General features: G+C 34.4%; 5 protein-coding genes across 7 annotated transcripts; 4 read left to right on the top strand and 1 right to left on the bottom strand.

Moving 5' to 3' along the window:
* The first annotated feature begins 542 nt into the window (after positions 1 to 542).
* Positions 543 to 3,142, top strand: GSR 1 (uncharacterized protein). Its single transcript, NM_123119.4, has 9 exons — positions 543 to 845; positions 1,254 to 1,293; positions 1,382 to 1,485; positions 1,588 to 1,636; positions 1,716 to 1,910; positions 1,993 to 2,196; positions 2,273 to 2,364; positions 2,445 to 2,604; positions 2,702 to 3,142. The coding sequence occupies exons 1-9, from the start codon at positions 772 to 774 to the stop codon at positions 2,852 to 2,854; spliced, it is 1,071 nt and encodes a 356-aa protein (NP_198576.1). The 5' UTR covers positions 543 to 771; the 3' UTR covers positions 2,855 to 3,142.
* Positions 3,143 to 3,640: 498 nt separating this feature from the next.
* On the top strand, positions 3,641 to 9,243 carry AT5G37590 (Tetratricopeptide repeat (TPR)-like superfamily protein). 2 transcript variants are annotated; one of them, NM_001344211.1, is made up of 18 exons: positions 3,641 to 3,830; positions 4,228 to 4,326; positions 4,426 to 4,613; positions 4,706 to 4,810; positions 5,174 to 5,274; positions 5,690 to 5,768; positions 6,244 to 6,255; positions 6,354 to 6,419; positions 6,673 to 6,741; positions 6,841 to 6,897; positions 7,023 to 7,100; positions 7,493 to 7,590; positions 7,680 to 7,725; positions 7,807 to 7,934; positions 8,049 to 8,160; positions 8,241 to 8,303; positions 8,491 to 8,550; positions 8,831 to 9,243. In NM_001344211.1, the coding sequence occupies exons 1-18, from the start codon at positions 3,719 to 3,721 to the stop codon at positions 9,023 to 9,025; spliced, it is 1,668 nt and encodes a 555-aa protein (NP_001318689.1). In that variant the 5' UTR covers positions 3,641 to 3,718; the 3' UTR covers positions 9,026 to 9,243. The 2 variants fall into 2 exon arrangements, with proteins under 2 accessions (NP_001318689.1, NP_001330310.1); NM_001344212.1 differs by having other exon boundaries at positions 8,049 to 8,303.
* An 851-nt stretch (positions 9,244 to 10,094) lies between these two features.
* AT5G37570 (Pentatricopeptide repeat (PPR-like) superfamily protein) lies at positions 10,095 to 12,517 on the top strand. Of its 2 annotated transcripts, NM_001344210.1 has the most exons (2): positions 10,095 to 12,186; positions 12,281 to 12,515. In NM_001344210.1, exon 1 carries the CDS (start codon positions 10,282 to 10,284, stop codon positions 11,932 to 11,934), a length of 1,653 nt encoding a protein of 550 aa, NP_001330445.1. In that variant the 5' UTR covers positions 10,095 to 10,281; the 3' UTR covers positions 11,935 to 12,186; positions 12,281 to 12,515. The 2 variants fall into 2 exon arrangements, with proteins under 2 accessions (NP_001330445.1, NP_198573.1); NM_123116.2 differs by having other exon boundaries at positions 10,103 to 12,517.
* A 120-nt stretch (positions 12,518 to 12,637) lies between these two features.
* Positions 12,638 to 14,442, bottom strand: AT5G37560 (RING/U-box superfamily protein; the record flags this gene model as incomplete). Its single annotated transcript, NM_123115.2, has 3 exons — positions 12,638 to 12,887; positions 12,966 to 13,687; positions 14,080 to 14,442. 3 exons carry the CDS (start codon positions 14,440 to 14,442, stop codon positions 12,638 to 12,640), a joined length of 1,335 nt encoding a protein of 444 aa, NP_198572.2.
* Positions 14,443 to 16,402: 1,960 nt separating this feature from the next.
* Positions 16,403 to 17,527, top strand: AT5G37550 (uncharacterized protein). Its single transcript, NM_123114.4, has one exon. The coding sequence runs from the start codon at positions 16,636 to 16,638 to the stop codon at positions 17,326 to 17,328; it is 693 nt and encodes a 230-aa protein (NP_198571.1). The 5' UTR covers positions 16,403 to 16,635; the 3' UTR covers positions 17,329 to 17,527.
* Positions 17,528 to 20,221: the final 2,694 nt, after the last annotated feature.

Below are 20,221 nucleotides of genomic sequence, written 5' to 3'. Positions count from 1 at the left end.
GGAGATGTGAGACAAATGGTTTCGATCTAATACTAAATTTAAGTAAGCGAATTTCGTTTAAAAATAATAATCTAAGTAAGTTGCATTAGAAAACAAATACTAATTTCAAGATGATTAGAGTGTTTAATTATGGTTCCACCTAATCACCGTTTAAAACATTATTATACTAAATCTATTGATATATTTTGCACAAATAAAATAATATATCAATTATACTTGTCCGTTTTGTTTTATATATCATTTAAGATTTTTTTTACACATATTAAAAAAAAATATATTGTTATATCATATTATGTTTGTATCAATTAAAATTAATAATTTAAAAATCAATAACACAGAAAATGTAGTATTAAGAATATTAATATTTTTCCCAAATTTTATTTTAGCATTTACAGAAAGAGATTTTTACCTTAAATAATTACATTTCTTTCTCTTTTTATTCCAATGACCTCATACAAAATTGTAACCTGGTGTGTCTATATATGTAAACTTTAATATTCCTGAAAAATATGAGATTCCATTGGGCCGCGAAAGAATCTTTATAATTTTATTCCTGATATTTAGTTGTATTTTTTGTTTCTTTCCTTGTGGAGAGCCAAAAAGTCTCCAAAGTCTTCACGTCACCCTCTTCCTCAATCTCTGCACCCACCCCTCCTCCTTCTATAAGTACTACTCTTCATATCTCTCTCTACCAAAATATCAAAACACGAGACAGATTTGATTCCATTTTTATTACTGTTACTATCATCCAAACCCTTGGTATTTGTAGCCATGAGTCTTGTTTCAGATCTCATCAACCTTAACCTCTCAGACTCCACTGACAAAATCATTGCTGAATACATATGGTTCGTCTTCTTCTTTTGTTTCTTTCATAAAAATCGTTTTTTGTTTGTGTATATGTTCTCGTATCAAACCTAAATCTAATGGGTTCGTGTTGTTTTTTCAACTTTTGACTCTGTTTTACTTTTTGGGATTGTATGGATTATAGTTTTGGTTTTGTGTCTGCCTTTGGTTGTTCTTAGTCCTCTAGAGCCAATTTGGTTTTGTTTATTCTTCAGATCTATGTTTAATTTGCTGATAAATCTATTAGGCTCCTGAATCTGCCAATACTGCAAAACTTTTTATCCCCTGATGATGTTTGCTCTGTTTTTTGGCTCTGTTCTGGCTCTGTTTTTGGCTCTGTTTTTAAACATAACGATTGAATTTTCTGAAATATTTTGTCTCTTGTTGGTGTTCTTTTAATACCAAATCAGGGTTGGTGGTTCTGGAATGGACATGAGAAGCAAAGCCAGGGTAATTTTTCATTCTCTAGATAATCTTGTGAAAAGGTCAACTTTTGTCTATCTCTATTTTTGGTAGTAATTCTGGTTTATATATGTAGACTCTACCTGGACCAGTGACTGACCCTTCGCAGCTACCAAAGTGGAACTATGATGGTTCAAGCACAGGCCAAGCTCCTGGTGAAGACAGTGAAGTCATCTTATAGTTAATAATCTTTCTTTCTTGATCTTAAATCAGATTCTTCTCATTGGTTTTTTTTTCGATTCTTGTTTACTAATCTTTTGTGTTTTGTACATCTTTGTTTAGCCCTCAAGCCATATTCAAGGATCCTTTCCGTAGAGGAAACAACATTCTTGTGAGTTTCTTTTAGTTTTGACCTTTTTTGTTGCAGCCATGCTTTATTACATCCATCTTAACTTAATGGTTTTGATCAGGTCATGTGCGATGCGTACACTCCCGCGGGTGAACCAATCCCGACTAACAAAAGACACGCTGCGGCTAAGGTCTTTAGCAACCCTGATGTTGCAGCTGAAGTGCCATGGTATGGTATTGAGCAAGAATACACTTTACTCCAGAAAGATGTGAAGTGGCCTGTTGGTTGGCCTATTGGTGGTTATCCCGGCCCTCAGGTGAAGAAGATGGATATATAATCGGTTTTGTATCTTTTCCGTTGTCGGTTATTCTAAAATTTTAGGCGAAAATGTATTGCAGGGACCGTACTATTGCGGTATTGGAGCAGACAAATCTTTTGGCAGAGATGTTGTTGATTCTCACTACAAGGCCTGCTTATACGCTGGGATCAACATTAGTGGCATCAATGGAGAAGTCATGCCGGGTCAGTGGGAGTTCCAGGTCGGTCCAGCTGTTGGTATCTCGGCTGCTGATGAAATTTGGGTCGCTCGTTACATTTTGGAGGTAAGTTTAACGTTATAACTTCAATGTTTGTTTATGTAGTTTTTGATTAGTAACACTTAGCTTGTTCTTAAAACAGAGGATCACAGAGATTGCTGGTGTAGTGGTATCTTTTGACCCGAAACCGATTCCCGGTGACTGGAACGGTGCTGGTGCTCACTGCAACTACAGGTACATGTCAAGAATCTCTTAAATGTTTTCTTTTATGGTCTTTTCGCTGATTCATAAAACCAAAATGGTAATTGTTTCAGTACCAAGTCAATGAGGGAAGAAGGCGGTTACGAGATCATCAAGAAAGCAATCGATAAATTGGGACTGAGACACAAAGAACACATTGCTGCTTACGGTGAAGGCAATGAGCGTCGTCTCACAGGACACCACGAGACTGCTGACATCAACACTTTCCTTTGGGTATACTAACAAACATCTTTGCGGGTTTTCGAATAGTAAAAAAGCCGAATTACGATACATTTTGTGATTCTTTTGTGTGTTGGAATGTTGTATGTAGGGTGTTGCGAACCGTGGAGCATCGATCCGAGTAGGACGTGATACGGAGAAAGAAGGGAAAGGATACTTTGAGGACAGGAGGCCAGCTTCGAACATGGATCCTTACATTGTCACTTCCATGATTGCAGAGACTACAATCCTCTGGAATCCTTGATGATCATCAGATCAAGAAAAAATCTTGAATGTCACTCAAATTTGTGTTTCTTGCAAGATTCAAAGTTTGTGTTCTCTATCAAGCAATGTCTTAGGATAAGTCAAAGATTTGCTCTGCTTATTCTGCTTTTTATTTACTTCACATCCTATTGAAAACATTTCTGTGTATTATTTATGAATAAACATTATCTTAAAAGGGCTGATTTATTTACTAATGCATGCATTCACCACTTAAGATCCAGAATTTGTTTTTTTTTTTTTGCATTTTGATTCATATAAGATAACAACTAAAATGAAAATTAATCTGGTTTGCGGGGCAGGCTAGGTGGATCTAAATGTATATTAATATTTTTTTAATTTTTCAAAATAAATATTTCAAATTATATATAAAGATAACTATACTTTTATTATTTTATTTATCTTATTTTAAAATGTTAAATTTAAATTCGTTTTCAAGAATGCTTTTTATAATGTTTTTTTCTAATATTTCATGTAGTAGTATATAAATAGATATCATTTTATTCTAAAACCGTTTAAAATGTTTAGGTTCCGACTAAGCGTTCTAGGCACTAAGCAGAAGGTCACCACCCGTTTAGCACCTAGCGTTTTGTTGAACACTAATTCTAATGCATAATTTAGAATCACTGATTGAACATTTAGCTTGGATTAATATATTTTATTAAAGTTTGAAAATATAGTTAAAATCAATTTTAGTTATTTCGGTTCAGGTTAATTTGGACCAATGAAGAACCGAACCAAATGATTTGAAAGTAATTTCGTCGAACACCTGGTGAGCAACTTCACTATACTCGAGGGTTTAAGGATTCTTCGCGTCTGACAAAACTTGAGGAAGAAAAAAAAACAAATGTCTCTGCTTCGAATTTTGTCGACTCTTTACAAAGGAACTCATCGGACTTCACGTTCCTTCTCTTCTTCGCGGAATCTGATCTGCACCACTTTCGCTAATCCACTCTCCGGTAACTCTTTTAGATCATTTCTCGAATCAATTTCTTTCCTTTATCAAATCCCATTATGCCATTCTTTGTTTCTATTCGAAATTATGTATCTTTTAACGTTGATTTTTGATTTCTTCACACAATGATAGAATTTGATTTGTAACATTTCAGTGGAACTGAATCGAAATCTTTTAAATTTTTTCTCTATATGTGAAATTTTGTATAGTATTCAATTTGAACTCAGAGTTTGTGTAACCATTTCAACCTTTTTAGATGATTCTCATGTAAAAGATAGGTTCTTGATTCTTAACAAAAGGACAAAAATTGTTTATATTTGAGTAAGAATGTTGAGTTTTTATGTGAGAGATTGTCAAAATGGATCTAAAAGAGTCTCAAGAATTCAGCGGTTTAATTGCAGGGAAACCGAGGATTTCGTATCAGAATGATTATGGAGGCCATAGAACAAATTTGCATCTCTTGGATTCTCGGCTTTGGATTATCTTATCTGGACAAGCTGGTGTGTATGTGTGCTCAATGTTGATGTCTTTGTGACGTTATGATTCGAATTTCTCATTCTTTTTCTGTATATAATATGATATGGTTTATTCCTTTTCAGCAATCCTTGGGTTTTGTGGGAACACTGTATTGGCAGAGGATGAGTCTATGAAGTCGAAATCTGGAGATAATATGGATGAGAGTGGCAATACTGGGCTAGAAAAAATTGAGGACGGGTCGGTTGTATCTAATATACACACATCTAAGTGGAGGGTGTTTACTGATAGTGGAAGAGATTATTTCTTTCAGGTTGATGTTTGAGAATAATGAAGCTTAATATGTGTTTTATTTCTTTGAACAAGCTATGTTTATCTTGCTAGATAATTTGCTCTATCTTATAGGGGAAACTCGAGCCGGCTGAGAGACTTTTCGGTTCGGCAATACAGGAAGCTAAGGAAGGTTTTGGAGAGAAGGATCCACATGTTGCATCTGCATGCAACAATCTGGTTGGTCTCTGTGGGCTTTCTTTATTCAGCTTTTTTAGTTTCTATGTTTAGTTCCTTGGATTGTCGTGCTTTTTGCTTGTTCATTTCATATCAGCATCTTGAGTATGGTCCTCTAAGGATAAGTGTTTAACAGTTTACTGTTTTCTGGCTGAGGAATGTAGCCATATCCTTTTTAATTTTCAATTTCTTTATATATTTTAGAACAATGGTTTCATGATCAATTTCTTTCTGAGAAGTTCCATTCTTTCTTGGGAGAGTCATCTTTTCCAAAAAAATTCATTGTTACAGTTCTCTGCTTTTAAAAACTTGTCATATCTTGTTTTCTTACGCTAATTGCTCTATCTTTTCGTTCCTCTATGTAAGGCAGAGTTATATAGAGTCAAGAAAGAATTCGACAAAGCAGAGCCTTTATACCTAGAAGCTGTTAGTATCTTGGAGGAGTTCTACGGTCCTGACGATGTGCGGTGAGAGATCATATCATTATCTTTTGAGTTTTGATGCTACCTGATTAATACTATTGTTCCGAAACTTCATCTATTTATGATCACTCATAATTTAGCCGAGAACCCATCACATTTCTGGAAACTGGCTGAGTTTTCTGGTACATTTTAGTTATATGCCTCTTTTAGATTGCTTACTTTTCTCTTTATGCCTCTCCCTGACATGAAAATTTTAAAATCCATAAGTCTTTCTTTACGTCCAATTTTTATTTGGCCTTCTTCGTGATCTTTATGAAAATCCCACTGGCTAAATTGAAAGTCATGCGACACCTAGAACTATCAGGAATTGTGCTATATTTTATATATTTTTTGGTGACGAGTTTGACACCCTTAGTGTGTATGTTCATTCATTCATTCAACCATATTCTTAACAATGCAGTGTTGGTGCTACTCTCCACAACCTTGGACAACTCTATCTTGTCCAGCGAAAACTTGAGGAAGCTCGTGCGTGCTATGAGGTACAATCATTTTTTTATTTTGCAAAACAAGGCATCAAATATGAATTTGTCATATATAGTCCCTTGGCTATCTGGATTGCTGTAGTGTTGGTATTTGAGATTAGGAGGTGTGTGTTTGCTGTTATTTCTTACGTGAAAAATTATGATGAATTGGAGTCATGAATGTTGCTGGCTATGTATACGAAAATGAAGTTGTCATGATAAAAGGGCATGTTACAAATTGAAGTTTAGATGCTAGAATCAGAAAATTGGTCCAAAATAAGTGTTTTACCTTCTTTTTCTGAAAGGTGGATTAAATTGATCAGGACTACAATATCCACAGCAAATGTACTTGTCTGCTTGTTAATTCGTGTTGTTTGCCTGTTTTTATGTTTTTCTTTATCTATTGATATACTGCCACCAAAGTCGAATGATTTACATTCTGTGATGCTAATAATTTTTTTTTAATTTTTTTGGCTGATCGCTCCATGTGCAGCGTGCTTTAAAGGTATGGATGTGGTGATTACTATTTATTATTTTCAATTCACACTTAGCACTTGGTAGTATGTATTTCTCTTCTTATTGTTTCTTTTGATTCCCATCTAGTTGAAAGGACGAGTCCTGGGGTATAATCATCCGGATTATGCAGAGACAATGTATCATCTTGGAACGGTACTTTCATGTCTCATTTTTCTTGATTTTGTTAATCTTCATGAGCTCTTTAAACTTGTAATGAATATTACACTTCTTTTCTTAAGATTCTTGCATATTAGCCACATATTGTCACCCTGAACTTGATAATAGCTCTCGCCCAGTCAGACATATGATAAAATGCATCTAATATGACGCATCCATGCTGTCATGAAGTCTGATTTGAATCTATGATTTTCAACTTCCTTCTTACATATGATCCGATATTCGACAGGTATTACATATGCTAGGAAAAAATACAGATGCGGAAGCTCTTATTCTGGATTCTCTTAAAATACTTGAGGCATGTCGGTATCCTAAAAATACTGATATTTGTGCCATCTTGACGTTTTATTTTGTCAATTGGATGCATCTTTATTGTATTTTTCGTCTTCTGATGTAGGAAGGTGGTCAAGGAGAGTCCATGGCATATATCAGGAGACTGAGATATCTTTCTCAGGTTTTCTTGCCTTAAACTATACTTGTAATTGGGATGTCGCCTTCTATTCTTACAATGCATTGATTTGAAGCAATGAACTAAACCACAGAAATTCTGTTATTTTACATTCTCGTCTGTTGTTTCAGATATATATACGATCCAATCGTCTGGCCGAGGCTGAAAAACTTCAAAGGAAATTATTGCACATGATGGAATTATCGAAGGTGTGGTTTTTTCTTACATAACTTTCCTTTAGCTGTCGAGTTTAAGAATCTTTTTCGTTGATTTAACATCTTACAATCCTTCTGTTTTGCTGCATCCTCTTTTCGTCCTTGCAAATTCTAACTTTCTAATCTAGTACTGTAGGAAAATGTTCTAACTTCCTGGTATTTGCATGGTGGAATAGACAAGTTTAAATCTTTCAGATATTGTGCAGTTATAGAGGTCTATAATTGGGACGATAGTTTTTTACTTAAACGAGCTTAATTATGCTTTTGAACTGCTGATTTCACATCAGTCATAAGTTGAGGAGATCACTTACATAGATGTAGCTAGTTGCATCCATTATGTTTATGATTCTAGTTTATAACTTCGTAATGGCTAAAATCTATGACAGGGATGGAACTCAATGGAGGCAATAACTGCAGCTGAAGCATTGGCTCTCACTTTACGATTATCTGGGAAGCTGGGAGAAGCTCTAGAACTTTTTGAAAAGTGCGTACATAAAGTCTTGATTAGGTTATCAGAGTAATATGATGATTCCCAAATGTATATAACTAACTCTATGACAATCTTCCTGCTAGGTGTCTCAATGCCCGAAAAAAATTACTTCCAGAAGGACATATCCAGGTTCACTCTCTTGTGTAAAACATTCATCTATATATTGGAAATAGAGTGATATTCATCTTATGTCCTCTCCTGGATTGATAGATAGGTGGAAACTTGCTGCACATCGCAAAGACATTTATGCTTCAGGCTAGTCAGATGAGAAGAACTGATAACAGTGAAGCTCTATCCAAACTAGAAAAAGCAAAGAATTATCTTGAAAACTCAGCTAGGTTGGTATCTATATATCTTTCTGTACTAGCTCTCTTTTCTTAGCTTAAGTTGATCTTTGAGTTTTTAATCTTCATGTATCAAAATGTGACAAAATAAATGTTGGTGTAAACCAGGATAGCAAAGGACGTTCTGCATAAGCTTAAAAACCAAAAGAGCAAAGCGCAGAAAGACGAAAAATCCAGTGCAGCTCTTAGGAATTATGAACACGCGGCTTTAGTCATACTGGTAAGTCTCTATAGAAGCAATACTTGGGAATTATATGCTCTTAAGAACAATTCGTTTGGGACCTTTTCTATTCGTTGCAGCTGCAATCTCTTGAGAGTCTTGCAGCTTTGGAGATGAGCAAAAATGAGATCCATGAGCCAAAGGTTAGTCCTCCAACGCGAGAGTTCATTGCCGTCAAATGGAAATTTATATAGATTTAGACACAAGCTTTCTGCTCATTTCGTTAGGTTCAATGTACTTGACTCGACGATGAACACTGAGTCGACTTTGTATTGATGCTTTACGCTAAAGAACAAACATGTGTAAACCTGTTGACTCTTGACATTGCAGGAAGAAAATCTGCATGCAGCTGAAGATTCACTTCTCCAATGTGTTACAGCTTACAAAGAGGTAAGCAATTAATAGCTTCTCCAAATATGAATCTGGCTTATGAACCTAGAACCTCGAGATTATTCTGGATGATCCACTATTGAAAATAATCTTTCACTCTTAATTAACTTACTTATCCCAGCTTTCATTAGTATGTAATGTAAGTATCTATTTGTCCTCTTGCTACTCCAAAGAATTCGTCACTAACAAAAATGAATTTTAATAGTGTGGGAAAAAAAACCATTGGACACTGATTCCATGTTTTTCATTCTTCCATTTTTGTTTCCTTTGTTTTGTGCAGTTTGGTTATGGAACTCAGCTGCAAGATTCTTCTGAAGTAAAGTCAGAATACCTTTCGTGTCTTAAGCATCTCTCAGCTTTATTAGCAAAGAAAGAGACGACGCTTAACTCAAAGGCAAGTCCTATTTCTTTACCAGAGCTCAAGGAAGAAATTAAGCGTATTGACATCGATCTTCGTTCACAAAAGACAGGCTAAAGCTTGTGAAGGAAACGGTAGAATCTCTCTATCTACAGAGATCAAAATGTCGAATATTGATCATGTTTTCCTGTTGAGACTATAGGATGAAGAACTGAGAGAGAAAACTGACCTTTTCTCACCGGAAATATTTACTCTGGTTTTTGTGTGTTGTTACGGATTTATACAAGTTAACCTGAAAACAATTTACAAATAATAAAAGTCAGTTATTTAAGAAAGTAACAATGTTATCTATAAACTTAAAGAAACGCATGATTCTTTCCTGTAAAATGACCTTAAATCAAACCCCTAACTTGGTGAGAGGAAAAACTAAGTTAGTTGGAAACCCATATTCTAAAATGGTCCGATCACCTCCACTAATTGATGGCCCAAAGGAAGATCTAATTCCATCGAGATAGTTCAGGAAGATCTAATTCCATCGAGATAGTTCATTGAACATTATCTCGAGGAATAGGTCAATCCACTTATTTTCAATTGGTTTTGAGTTAGAAATATGTATTTTAACATTAAGAAAACGAATATGAACCAAAATTTAAACTATACCGAATCAAACAAAATGATAATTGAATTATCTGTATATGTTATTTCATACACTAAAAACCCCTCGATAACTAAAAATTTCTGTAACGTCACGACCGCCCCTACCAGTGGGCCCCACGTTCTCTTTCGGGCTTATGGGCACCACCTCTGTCTGACGGTCGATGCGTCATGTCCAAGAGGCTTTAAAGACTTGTTACCAAAACTACAAATCACCACATGATCTTTCCCCATACTTTGGGTTCACTCGCATGGTTCCGACAATTGTTTTCCGGAAGTTCACCCATCTTGAACTACTCAAGCCCAAACACATTTAATTCTGAAATTCTATCGGGATGTTTAACTGAAAAGATATGTGCACTTTGATGATATAGGTGGTTAAATCAATTCTTTTAAACCTTTCCGCATGCACCATTATATTTTTGAAATTGGGTGTTACAGTTTCAAACAGAGAAATGGTATTTGTCAATTCCTAAATAAACAATCTCGAATTTACAAAATTAACAATCAATTTTGAAAACCCAATAAAAACCTCAAGCTGCCATCTGTAAACCCTTAAACCCTTCTCCAAGGTTTCATCTTTTACAAAATTCTTCTACAAAAAATCGATTCTCATCGAAAACTTTAACAAATTAGAATCCACCAAGATTCATGTTATGACAAAAGCATACAAATTTACATACAAACATATGTTTCCTAATAGCCCCATTTGATCCCGAATGATCCAGAGATTATCTCATCCTTCTTTGCTCTCACTCGAAACCCTCTTCAAGCTCTGCAAATCCGAGATTCATCTTAATCAAATCCATGCCCGAATCATCCGCAAAGGTCTTGAACAAGACCAGAATCTCATCTCAATCTTCATCTCTTCGTCTTCTTCGTCTTCTTCGTCTCTCTCTTACTCTTCCTCTGTTTTTGAACGTGTTCCTTCTCCTGGAACTTATCTCTGGAATCATTTGATTAAAGGGTACTCGAATAAGTTTCTCTTCTTTGAGACTGTTTCGATTCTAATGCGGATGATGAGAACAGGTTTAGCTAGACCTGATGAGTATACTTTTCCTTTGGTTATGAAAGTTTGTTCTAACAATGGACAGGTTCGTGTTGGTTCATCGGTTCATGGGTTAGTTTTGAGAATTGGGTTTGATAAAGATGTTGTTGTGGGTACAAGTTTTGTTGATTTTTATGGTAAATGTAAGGATTTGTTTAGTGCACGTAAGGTGTTTGGGGAAATGCCTGAGAGAAATGCTGTTTCTTGGACAGCTTTGGTTGTTGCCTATGTGAAATCTGGGGAGTTAGAGGAAGCGAAGAGCATGTTTGATCTTATGCCTGAGCGTAATTTGGGATCTTGGAATGCTTTGGTTGATGGGTTGGTTAAATCTGGTGATTTGGTTAATGCTAAGAAGTTGTTTGATGAAATGCCTAAGAGAGATATAATTTCGTATACCTCTATGATTGATGGGTATGCTAAAGGTGGTGATATGGTTTCTGCAAGGGATTTGTTTGAGGAAGCGAGGGGTGTTGATGTTAGAGCATGGTCAGCTTTGATATTGGGTTATGCACAGAACGGTCAGCCGAATGAGGCTTTTAAGGTTTTTAGCGAAATGTGTGCGAAGAATGTCAAACCTGATGAGTTTATAATGGTGGGTTTGATGTCAGCTTGTTCTCAGATGGGTTGTTTTGAGTTATGTGAAAAGGTTGATTCTTATCTGCACCAAAGGATGAATAAGTTTTCTAGTCATTATGTTGTACCTGCTTTGATAGACATGAATGCCAAGTGTGGCCACATGGACAGAGCAGCTAAGTTGTTTGAAGAGATGCCTCAGCGAGATCTTGTTTCATATTGTTCGATGATGGAAGGAATGGCGATCCACGGGTGTGGAAGTGAAGCTATTCGACTGTTTGAGAAAATGGTAGACGAAGGTATTGTTCCTGATGAAGTTGCCTTCACAGTAATATTGAAAGTTTGTGGCCAATCCAGGCTTGTTGAGGAGGGATTGAGGTATTTCGAGTTAATGCGAAAGAAATATTCTATTTTGGCATCTCCTGATCATTATTCATGCATTGTGAATCTTCTTAGCCGGACAGGGAAGCTTAAAGAGGCCTATGAGCTTATCAAATCCATGCCCTTTGAAGCTCATGCTAGTGCTTGGGGTTCACTTTTGGGTGGTTGTAGTCTACATGGGAATACTGAGATAGCAGAGGTAGTTGCAAGGCACCTCTTTGAGCTTGAACCACAAAGTGCCGGTAGTTACGTGCTTCTGTCAAATATTTATGCAGCTTTAGACCGGTGGACGGATGTTGCTCATCTTAGGGACAAAATGAACGAAAATGGTATTACAAAGATTTGTGGCCGAAGTTGGATAAGTCGATAAGCACTTGTCAGGTTTCATCTAACGGTGTCAATGCAAGACTTTTGCTTAACCTAACAAGACGTTCAGGCAAAAGAGCACCTAAACAGAACCAGCCTGAAACATCATTGTTTTTGGTACATAGCTGGAGAGGTTGGATAACATGTTTACCATGATCAGGCTTCAAATCCATTGTGTTATTTTTCTGGTTGGATGCTTTGAGGAGGTCATAGATAACCAAGAATGATTCACGAGACGAAAAGAGCTTCATTTATGGTTTGTTTGTTGTCTCAGAGATCTCATTGCGTCGTCTGATTTGTCGTTTCGATTGTAACAAAATGCTAAGGTATCCTCTGTACTGAACATGTAGGTTAACGCAGATTTCAGAAGTGAGAGGGCTGTTGACAAAATTCATAAGAGAAAGATCTGTTACATACTAATGTATTCGCTTATGATCTACCTTCAAAGATTAAATAGTTTGGTTATGATATATCTACGTACCCGACTCTGTTTGTCGTTGTCGATTACTACTAGGCTATAAACTGGCTTAATAAGATCAACACTATATGTAAATTACCTTCAAACTATAGAAAACTTAAATAATAATATAGCACATTACAAAAATAGTTTAAAGCTTAAAATTATCTGGGAGTTTATCTGCTCTTATCTCTCTGGTCATATGACATAATTTAATCTCTTTGGATTAACATATATTGGTCTCGATGATTCACGAAATCTCTCTTCGAAAGTCTTCTAAGCTGTATGTTGTGCCATCATCATCGTCGTCATCATCGTCATCCTCCTCATAATCTTCATCAAATACATAATCTTCATCGTCATCATCATCATTGTTGACCTCAGCATCAACATGAAGATTATAATCTTCTTCATCTTCACGATTATCCATAAGTTGGCAACTGTAATGATGATACTTAGTCCATTTGTGCCCACATCTGTAGCAAAACTCATATCCACATCTACACAATGAATGTAAGAAGACATTATGAAATAAAACTATCCATATGAAGTAGCTTTGTCGGATTCAATATATTTACCTGCAAGTTATGTGATTGCAACCCTCAGTCAGTTCAATCATGTGCTTACACTCGGAACATTGACGCCACATTTGGTCGTTTGCCAGAACCTTAAGCATCATGTCATTAACCAGACGTTCAGAGTGAATTCTCTTGTAATCAGCACAGGACAAATCAGAATGCCATGGTACTTTGCAGTCAATGCAGAAGAGTTCAGAGCATTTGATACATGCTCGGACATTGGATTGTTCGGCTTCTCTTGAAAGCTCGGTTTTGGACATCAACATTGAGCAGCTTCGATATGGGCAGTAGATTTTCTCAGCATCGGGAATTAAGTCCTCCTCCATTTTACGTTTCCACATCTCAATCAGCTTTGGTGTCAAAACCATGCTACAACTTTCAAGAGTGAGCTCAGACTTGCATCCATCTTCAAGGCACGGGGGCACTATTCCGCTACGAAGCTTCACTTTCACTTGCTGTTTCACGCAAGAAAAGCAATGACGGTGAAGGCATTTGTCGTTCAATAACATGTGCTCAGCGTCGGTTTTGTCACTACAAATGGAACAAGTCAATGGTTTTTCTTGTGTTGCCTTCACAAGTGCATCTATAGCAAGTCTAAGAGCAAAGTTATCATCTCGCGTCGCAACCAAAACAGTTCCAGTAGAAGCCAGTCTCCCTCTAAGGCGTTGGACTTCTTCCAAAAGATGGACATTCTTCTGCTGAGGCTTCTCTCTACCAATTATCTGCAGTACAAGTTCAGAGACAAGCCAACAATTAGTTTATAACCCATCTAAAGCGAGAGGGCTTATACTATACTATTTCTCATTACGATCAATCGTTTGGGACTACACCTTCCAAGTAACACTATGAACAAATATTTTGATTGGTGGTATCAATATAATAATACAAATAATTAATAAGATAAGCAACGAATCTAAAAATCCATAATACCACAAAAAGATTTCATATGCTATCTAAAACAAGGCCATTTCTCTTAATGTACCACTCATTATTACTACCAAAACTTGGACTACTCAAATTCCAAAAAAAAATATTTTGCATTATCTAAGTCAGAGTAGCACTACTTGTTTTCACAAAAATAACCAAAGAAATAACAAAGTTATGAAAAACTTACGGTTTGGTAAATTTGACGGTCATCGCAACAAATCACGACATTTTTAACCCCACGGTGAATTGATTCATATAACCCAGTAATTAGTGCTAGAATATCTGCTTCTTCGCGGTTAATCACAGCTTCATAAAGTGATTTATTCATTCCATAGAATAAGTTATCCGCCTCGTCGCATATCGCGACTCCAAACCCAACTTTCACAATCGCTTTCTTGTCTGTCGCCGTTTCACCGCTCACCAAACCCTTGAAGTACAATTTGTAGACTACATTATCCACACAACTTTGTGTCTCAAAGGTGGATTGGCCAACCTTAGAACTTCCCTCACCTTTGCGATTTGGGATATCTTTGGTTACCGCATAATCCATCCGACGTTTTTTAGAAATGCAATTTATAACATGATTTTCCATGATTGTTTAATATCCAAATTTTATCGAGAAAGATCGAGTCTATATATAGAGGACGAGAGGAGAATTGAGAAATTGTAAAATAAAATCTCATTAACTACAATAGTCGTCTTTTAAAAGAAAGGTTAATCTAAAAGGTCATTTGCGTGTAAATTGTGACGGATCATAAATGTATATGTTTGACTAGATTTTTTACTAAATATTGCTCTAATGATATTTTTGATTTCTAAAGTAGTAAAATTCGAACAATCTAACTTTTCTTTTTTTGTTGTTCATGTAATCATTTCTTTTTTATCCAACAAAATAAGCCTTTAAATTTTTAAGTCAGACCCATTGATGTAAACTTAAACTCTCTACAATAATTTTTAATCTAAACCTCTAATATAAAGTTTTTGCCATTCAATTCCAAAGTTTTCTCTTAATGATTTTAAGAATATAACAAGAAAAAAACAAAAACAAAAAATAAAGCAGTTAGATTTTTACGACCTTTAAAATTTTTAAAAATTCAAAAAATCTGATTGGGTGAAAAAAGACTATTGAGCAACACATGTAAGCCAGACTACTTTAAACGTGTTATTAAACAGTTTGAACAACTGGTTTACTTGTTGAAAATTATTATATTTGCAAGAGTTTATGACTTGTTAGCGAGCGGATGGGACATCGAATAAATAAAAAAAATGACTCAGATAAATATAATTTATAATTATAAAATTTATAAAAAGACAAAAAATTATCTTATTAACAAAATGATTAAAAAAATTAAATACAATTAATAATAAATAAACAAAGTACTACATAATATTCAAAAACATAATTAATTTCATAATAAAATAATTATTAGTTCATGCATCTGGTTCATCACCAAAAACTCAAGTAATATGACAAATGTATTTGAATTCATAAATATTTCGCATTGATAAAACTTATGTTCGTATTTTGCCTTTTTTAGTTTGGATTAACATCATGATATTGATGGAGAATAACCTTAATATGTGGGGTTTGATACAAAAGAATTATTTTATCTGTTGTTTATGTGATTTTTTTAACAACATGGAACTGTAGTAAACGCTTGCAAAAAAATACCTTTTGAAATTCAGCAATTTGAAGTGGTGGATTCGTTCCAAGAACCTAAATAGGCTAACTGTGGGCATTTACTATAATGATGCTTTTGGTCTATAACGGAAAGAGACTCTCTACGAGTTTTTTTTGTTTTTTTAATACAACTCCAAACACTTTATTCTAACATAGAAGTAATATACTAAAACTATTTGATGTATTCAGACTCTTCACATAAGATAACAACCATTATCTCAAATGGTTTAATTTCAATATAGAAAACTAATTTGGGTGACAATTTAGTAGATTTATTCCTAAAAGTCTGATACTGTTTAAAAATGGAGTATCACATGATATTGTTTATGGTACATCAATTTGTGAGGGTTGAATTAGGTTGTTGTTAGGAGAATAGAAGTAAAGTTACTTCATCCAATATTGATCATGTTAGGTTAATGTTATTTTGATTATAGTGTTTATAAAATATTGATATCAATAATTCATATCACCTTTCCTTTATAGTGTTTAATCGATTCATACACCAACATTCTCTTTCTTTTTCCAACAGCCTCGCATGTTCCCACAACTATGCTTTTGTTCCAATGCATCATCCCAATTTTTTCATCAGAATTAAAATAAGACCAAGTCATAGAACAATCCATATATGATATATCGATATAATGAGAAGCGGTTTCACCAATTTTTTGTTCCAATGAGTTGAATCCTCCTCAACACAACATTCTACGTACATATTATTTCATTGAAAGAAAAATATTGAAAAAATAAACTAAGGTACAAAAAGAATATATAAGAAATGTAGATTGTGCGTCCAACTACAAAAATACAACACTTTTCCTACGGAATAATTGTTGTATCCACCAATGGACCCAAAAGCAAGAGCAACAACAACTACTAATAATAATACTCTTTTTCTCATTTTATCAAATCATTTTCACATACGCGTATTTATTAATTTTTATTTTGGCAACACGCGTATTTATATATTTATGATTCTTTCTTTTTTTCTTTCTAAGCATTTCCCTCTATTAACGTGTCCACTCCAAATTCCACAAACCCAAAAAACATTATAATCAATGAACGATGCTTCCATTCGCCAACTACTACATTTCAACACCAATTATGTCCGAGAAGAAGAGCATCACCAGAAGCCGTAACAATAGTAGAAAGAAGAGATGGTCACCGACGCTCTTTGCCGGAGGAGGAGGAGGAAGAGGAGGAGGAGGAGATGATGAGCTGGCGACAGTGAAAGCTGCGGCGTGGGCTTGGTACCAAAGACACGAAGGAAAGCCGATGATGAGAGAGTTCGATCTCTCGAAAAGAGCCATAAGAACACCTCGACCTTCGCGGTATAAGCTCGAGGCCAACAAGACCATGATCCTCTCCGAGAATAAGGTTTCTAAACCACACTCTAATCATTTTTTGCGTGGAGATCAAGAAACCAAGTTGTCTAGTCTTCTTGATTCTTATGAGATCAAGAGCATCTCTAAGAGGATTGATGAGGGTTCGTTACCAACTATTGGTTTCTGGAATGATCATGGTCAACATTATGATCATAATATGTTGCAGAAGAAGCTTGAATATGATAGTAAGCAAGAGAATGGGTTGGTGAAAAAAATGAGCATTAGAAATTTGTGGAAAGGAATGATTATGATGGCTCCAAGGACGGTTTGTGGAAGAAGTGATGACGTGGATCTTGGGGCATATCATCGGGTTGGTCCAAGAACAAAGAAGGTTGCACCGACGAGTGTCAATATGCGTACCGGCCGACGCTAACTCTATGTCTCTATAGTATCTACTCTCTAGTTATTAAGGAGCTAAAATATGTGTTTAGACATTATTAATGCTAAAAGGACTTCTTTTCCACAATATTAATTAAAGGGTTTTAACAAGTTTGTGTATATTAATTTAACTTTTTAGGTCATTCTAGAGAATATTGTGCCCATACCTATATAATTTTCCACAATATTATCTCTTCTTTTTTTTTAAATTTCATTCATGGTCATTCGTTTCTCTTGACTTAGTGTTTCTACGGAAGCTTTGATCAAAATTTATTTTGATTTGTGAATTGTGATCCACATATATTTATAGTCATTTTGTTGGAATCTCATCATATGCTTAACTCTACAAAGAACCGATTTGAAGAAGATAAGAGCTGAGTAACCAAAGAATGGAGTCACCTACACAAGTAACCAAAATAAAGATTCGTAAACCCAATGGGCCATTAGTTGGAGTAAGGCCCAGTTTTTTTATATTGGTGTCGTTCATAGATGTTAGTATAAAGTAGAAACTAGGGGAACATTAGGCGAACAAGATTTGCATTGGATGACTATTTTTCAAGTATAAATAATTGAATTAGTACAAAAAGTAGGAAGATTCATATTCGTAGTGTATATATTTTATGACTCTAATAAATAAAAGAGAGGAAATGAATAATTCGTAGTGTATATATTTTATGACTCTAATCAATAAAAGAGAGGAAATAAACAATTTGATCTAAATATATACACTACATAAAATACAACTTAATGAACAATTTGTTTATCCTTTATGATCTTCTTACCTACAACTTTAGATCAAAATTTAGTTATTCAACTTGTCAAAATAAGTTTTAGTCTTGGAATTAAGTAGAGGGTAAGCACAATTTCCATTTCGTTCTGTTCCATCTCGTACCATTTCTCAAATTCTCGTCCCATTAGACAGGACGAGACGAGACGTAAACCAGAATTTTTGAAGTCCCGTTTATGACCTATATATATAATAAATAATTATGTATATTCATAGTATATGTATATATTATATAATATTATAAAATTAATTTAATTCTTTATTGTTATTATTTTATGTTTAAATTATCTATATCGGAATATGTTTTTTTCTTAATTTTTAACTAACATATAACATTATTTTAAAAAATATTATTTAACTTTTCTTATTTCTTATTTGGAACATATTTATTCTAGATAAAATAAGAGAAACATTGTAAATACATTATTGCGAGCATTTTTATTTTATTTTAATTGTAACTTGTTCTAAGATTTTTCTTATAGGAATTTCCGTTCTTATTCCGACCCGTCTCGTTTCGAATTCTTAGATTTAAGGAGAGTTAAATGATGAGTTGACTAAATTTCTCTTATCAAAAAAAAAAAGGCTGGCCAAATTTCTCAATATCCACGTTCATAGTAGTGCATGCATGTATATTGTTATTGTATAAGTAAGTCTCGAATGTCGAGTTTGTTAAAGAATGACATATCGAGTGCTTCGGGGTAGTGCTTTGGTCAAGATTTTCGCTACTTGAATATGAGTGGAAACATGAGTATAGTCAATTTTCCACATATGATTTTATCTTCAAAGAGATGGTATTCGTTGATGTTGTTCATATCATATGCTCTTAGAGAATTGAATGATTGTCAATGTGTTTCACCGACTTCTTGTCATCATCAAATTGGCATAGGTAATCATTAAAAAAAGGGAATATATACCACCACCCAAATATATCTAAAACTAAATCTACGCATGGTTATTATATTGTCTCCCATTCCTATTACTTCTCGTTCCAGTCGTGTTTTCGTTCTACACGGATATAAGACAAATACATGAGACACTAAACAGTTACGGTTTAGGGATTAGATGATTTACATATAATTAATATTAATAGGTTGGGGCAAGATGATCTATATATACAAATTAAGTGGATATTGAGAAATTTCATTAATACATATTTTGTCAATATTCATCTCATTCCAATTATATTTAGTAGTATCAATAAAAACTTAAATATGTCATTTTTCATTTTTCTATGTTATTCGTCAGCATTCTCATGTTGATTATATTAAAAAGAAAAATGAAAATTGCTTTGAATTGTAACTACTAACCAGCATAAATGGGCATAGATGCATACAATAAATCCAATTTATATGGGATATAAATTAGGTTGTGGATCTCTAGCTTCACCAAAAAGCAAGAATTAAATGAAGATTGTATGGATTACTGGATTATAACAACTGGCACTTTGACCTATGATTTATCCACTTTACTTGGAGTTTAGTGCCTTAAAATAATAAACTCGGAAATGTGAAATAGCATGAGTTACCTGCTTTTGACTATTTAACATAACAGCTGTTTATAGATATGCATGCACCAGTAGAATCTAATACACACATATATGTCTATATGTAGATCGAGGATGGTCCCTGATAAGTGATAGCTCTATGTGTGGCAGTCCCAAAAGACGTGGCTTTGATCCAACAAGTAAAACAGTCCCTATGTATATATATATATATATATATATAATTTTCAAAACATTACCTTAAAAGTAACCAGAGCAAAGTAATAGTACGTATAGTACTTATTTTTCCAACTCAGTAACTTATGATATGCCTATAAGATAATGAATGATGAAGTGAAACAATTTATGGAATACAAATTTATGATCGGTTGTATAATTAATCAACATAATTTTGGGGAGAAACAAACTGATCGATAGTGATATGAAACATGGAGTTTCATATGTGGCACTAAGTACTAACCAAATCAAATTAGTGTGATATATATAGAAATTTCGTAGACTAAAAGTTCAAACCCTTTTTGGCAATTTTAATTGTACTAGTTAGATTTAGTTCTGTTGCAAACACTTGAGATACGATGATTAAACAAAAGTAATTAGTCA

The sequence above is a fragment of the Arabidopsis thaliana genome, chromosome 5 (genome assembly GCF_000001735.4).
Source record: "Arabidopsis thaliana chromosome 5, partial sequence".
NCBI lineage: Eukaryota > Viridiplantae > Streptophyta > Magnoliopsida > Brassicales > Brassicaceae > Arabidopsis > Arabidopsis thaliana.
Note: the sequence above shows the minus strand (reverse complement) of the source record. Positions and strands in the feature narration are given on the sequence as shown.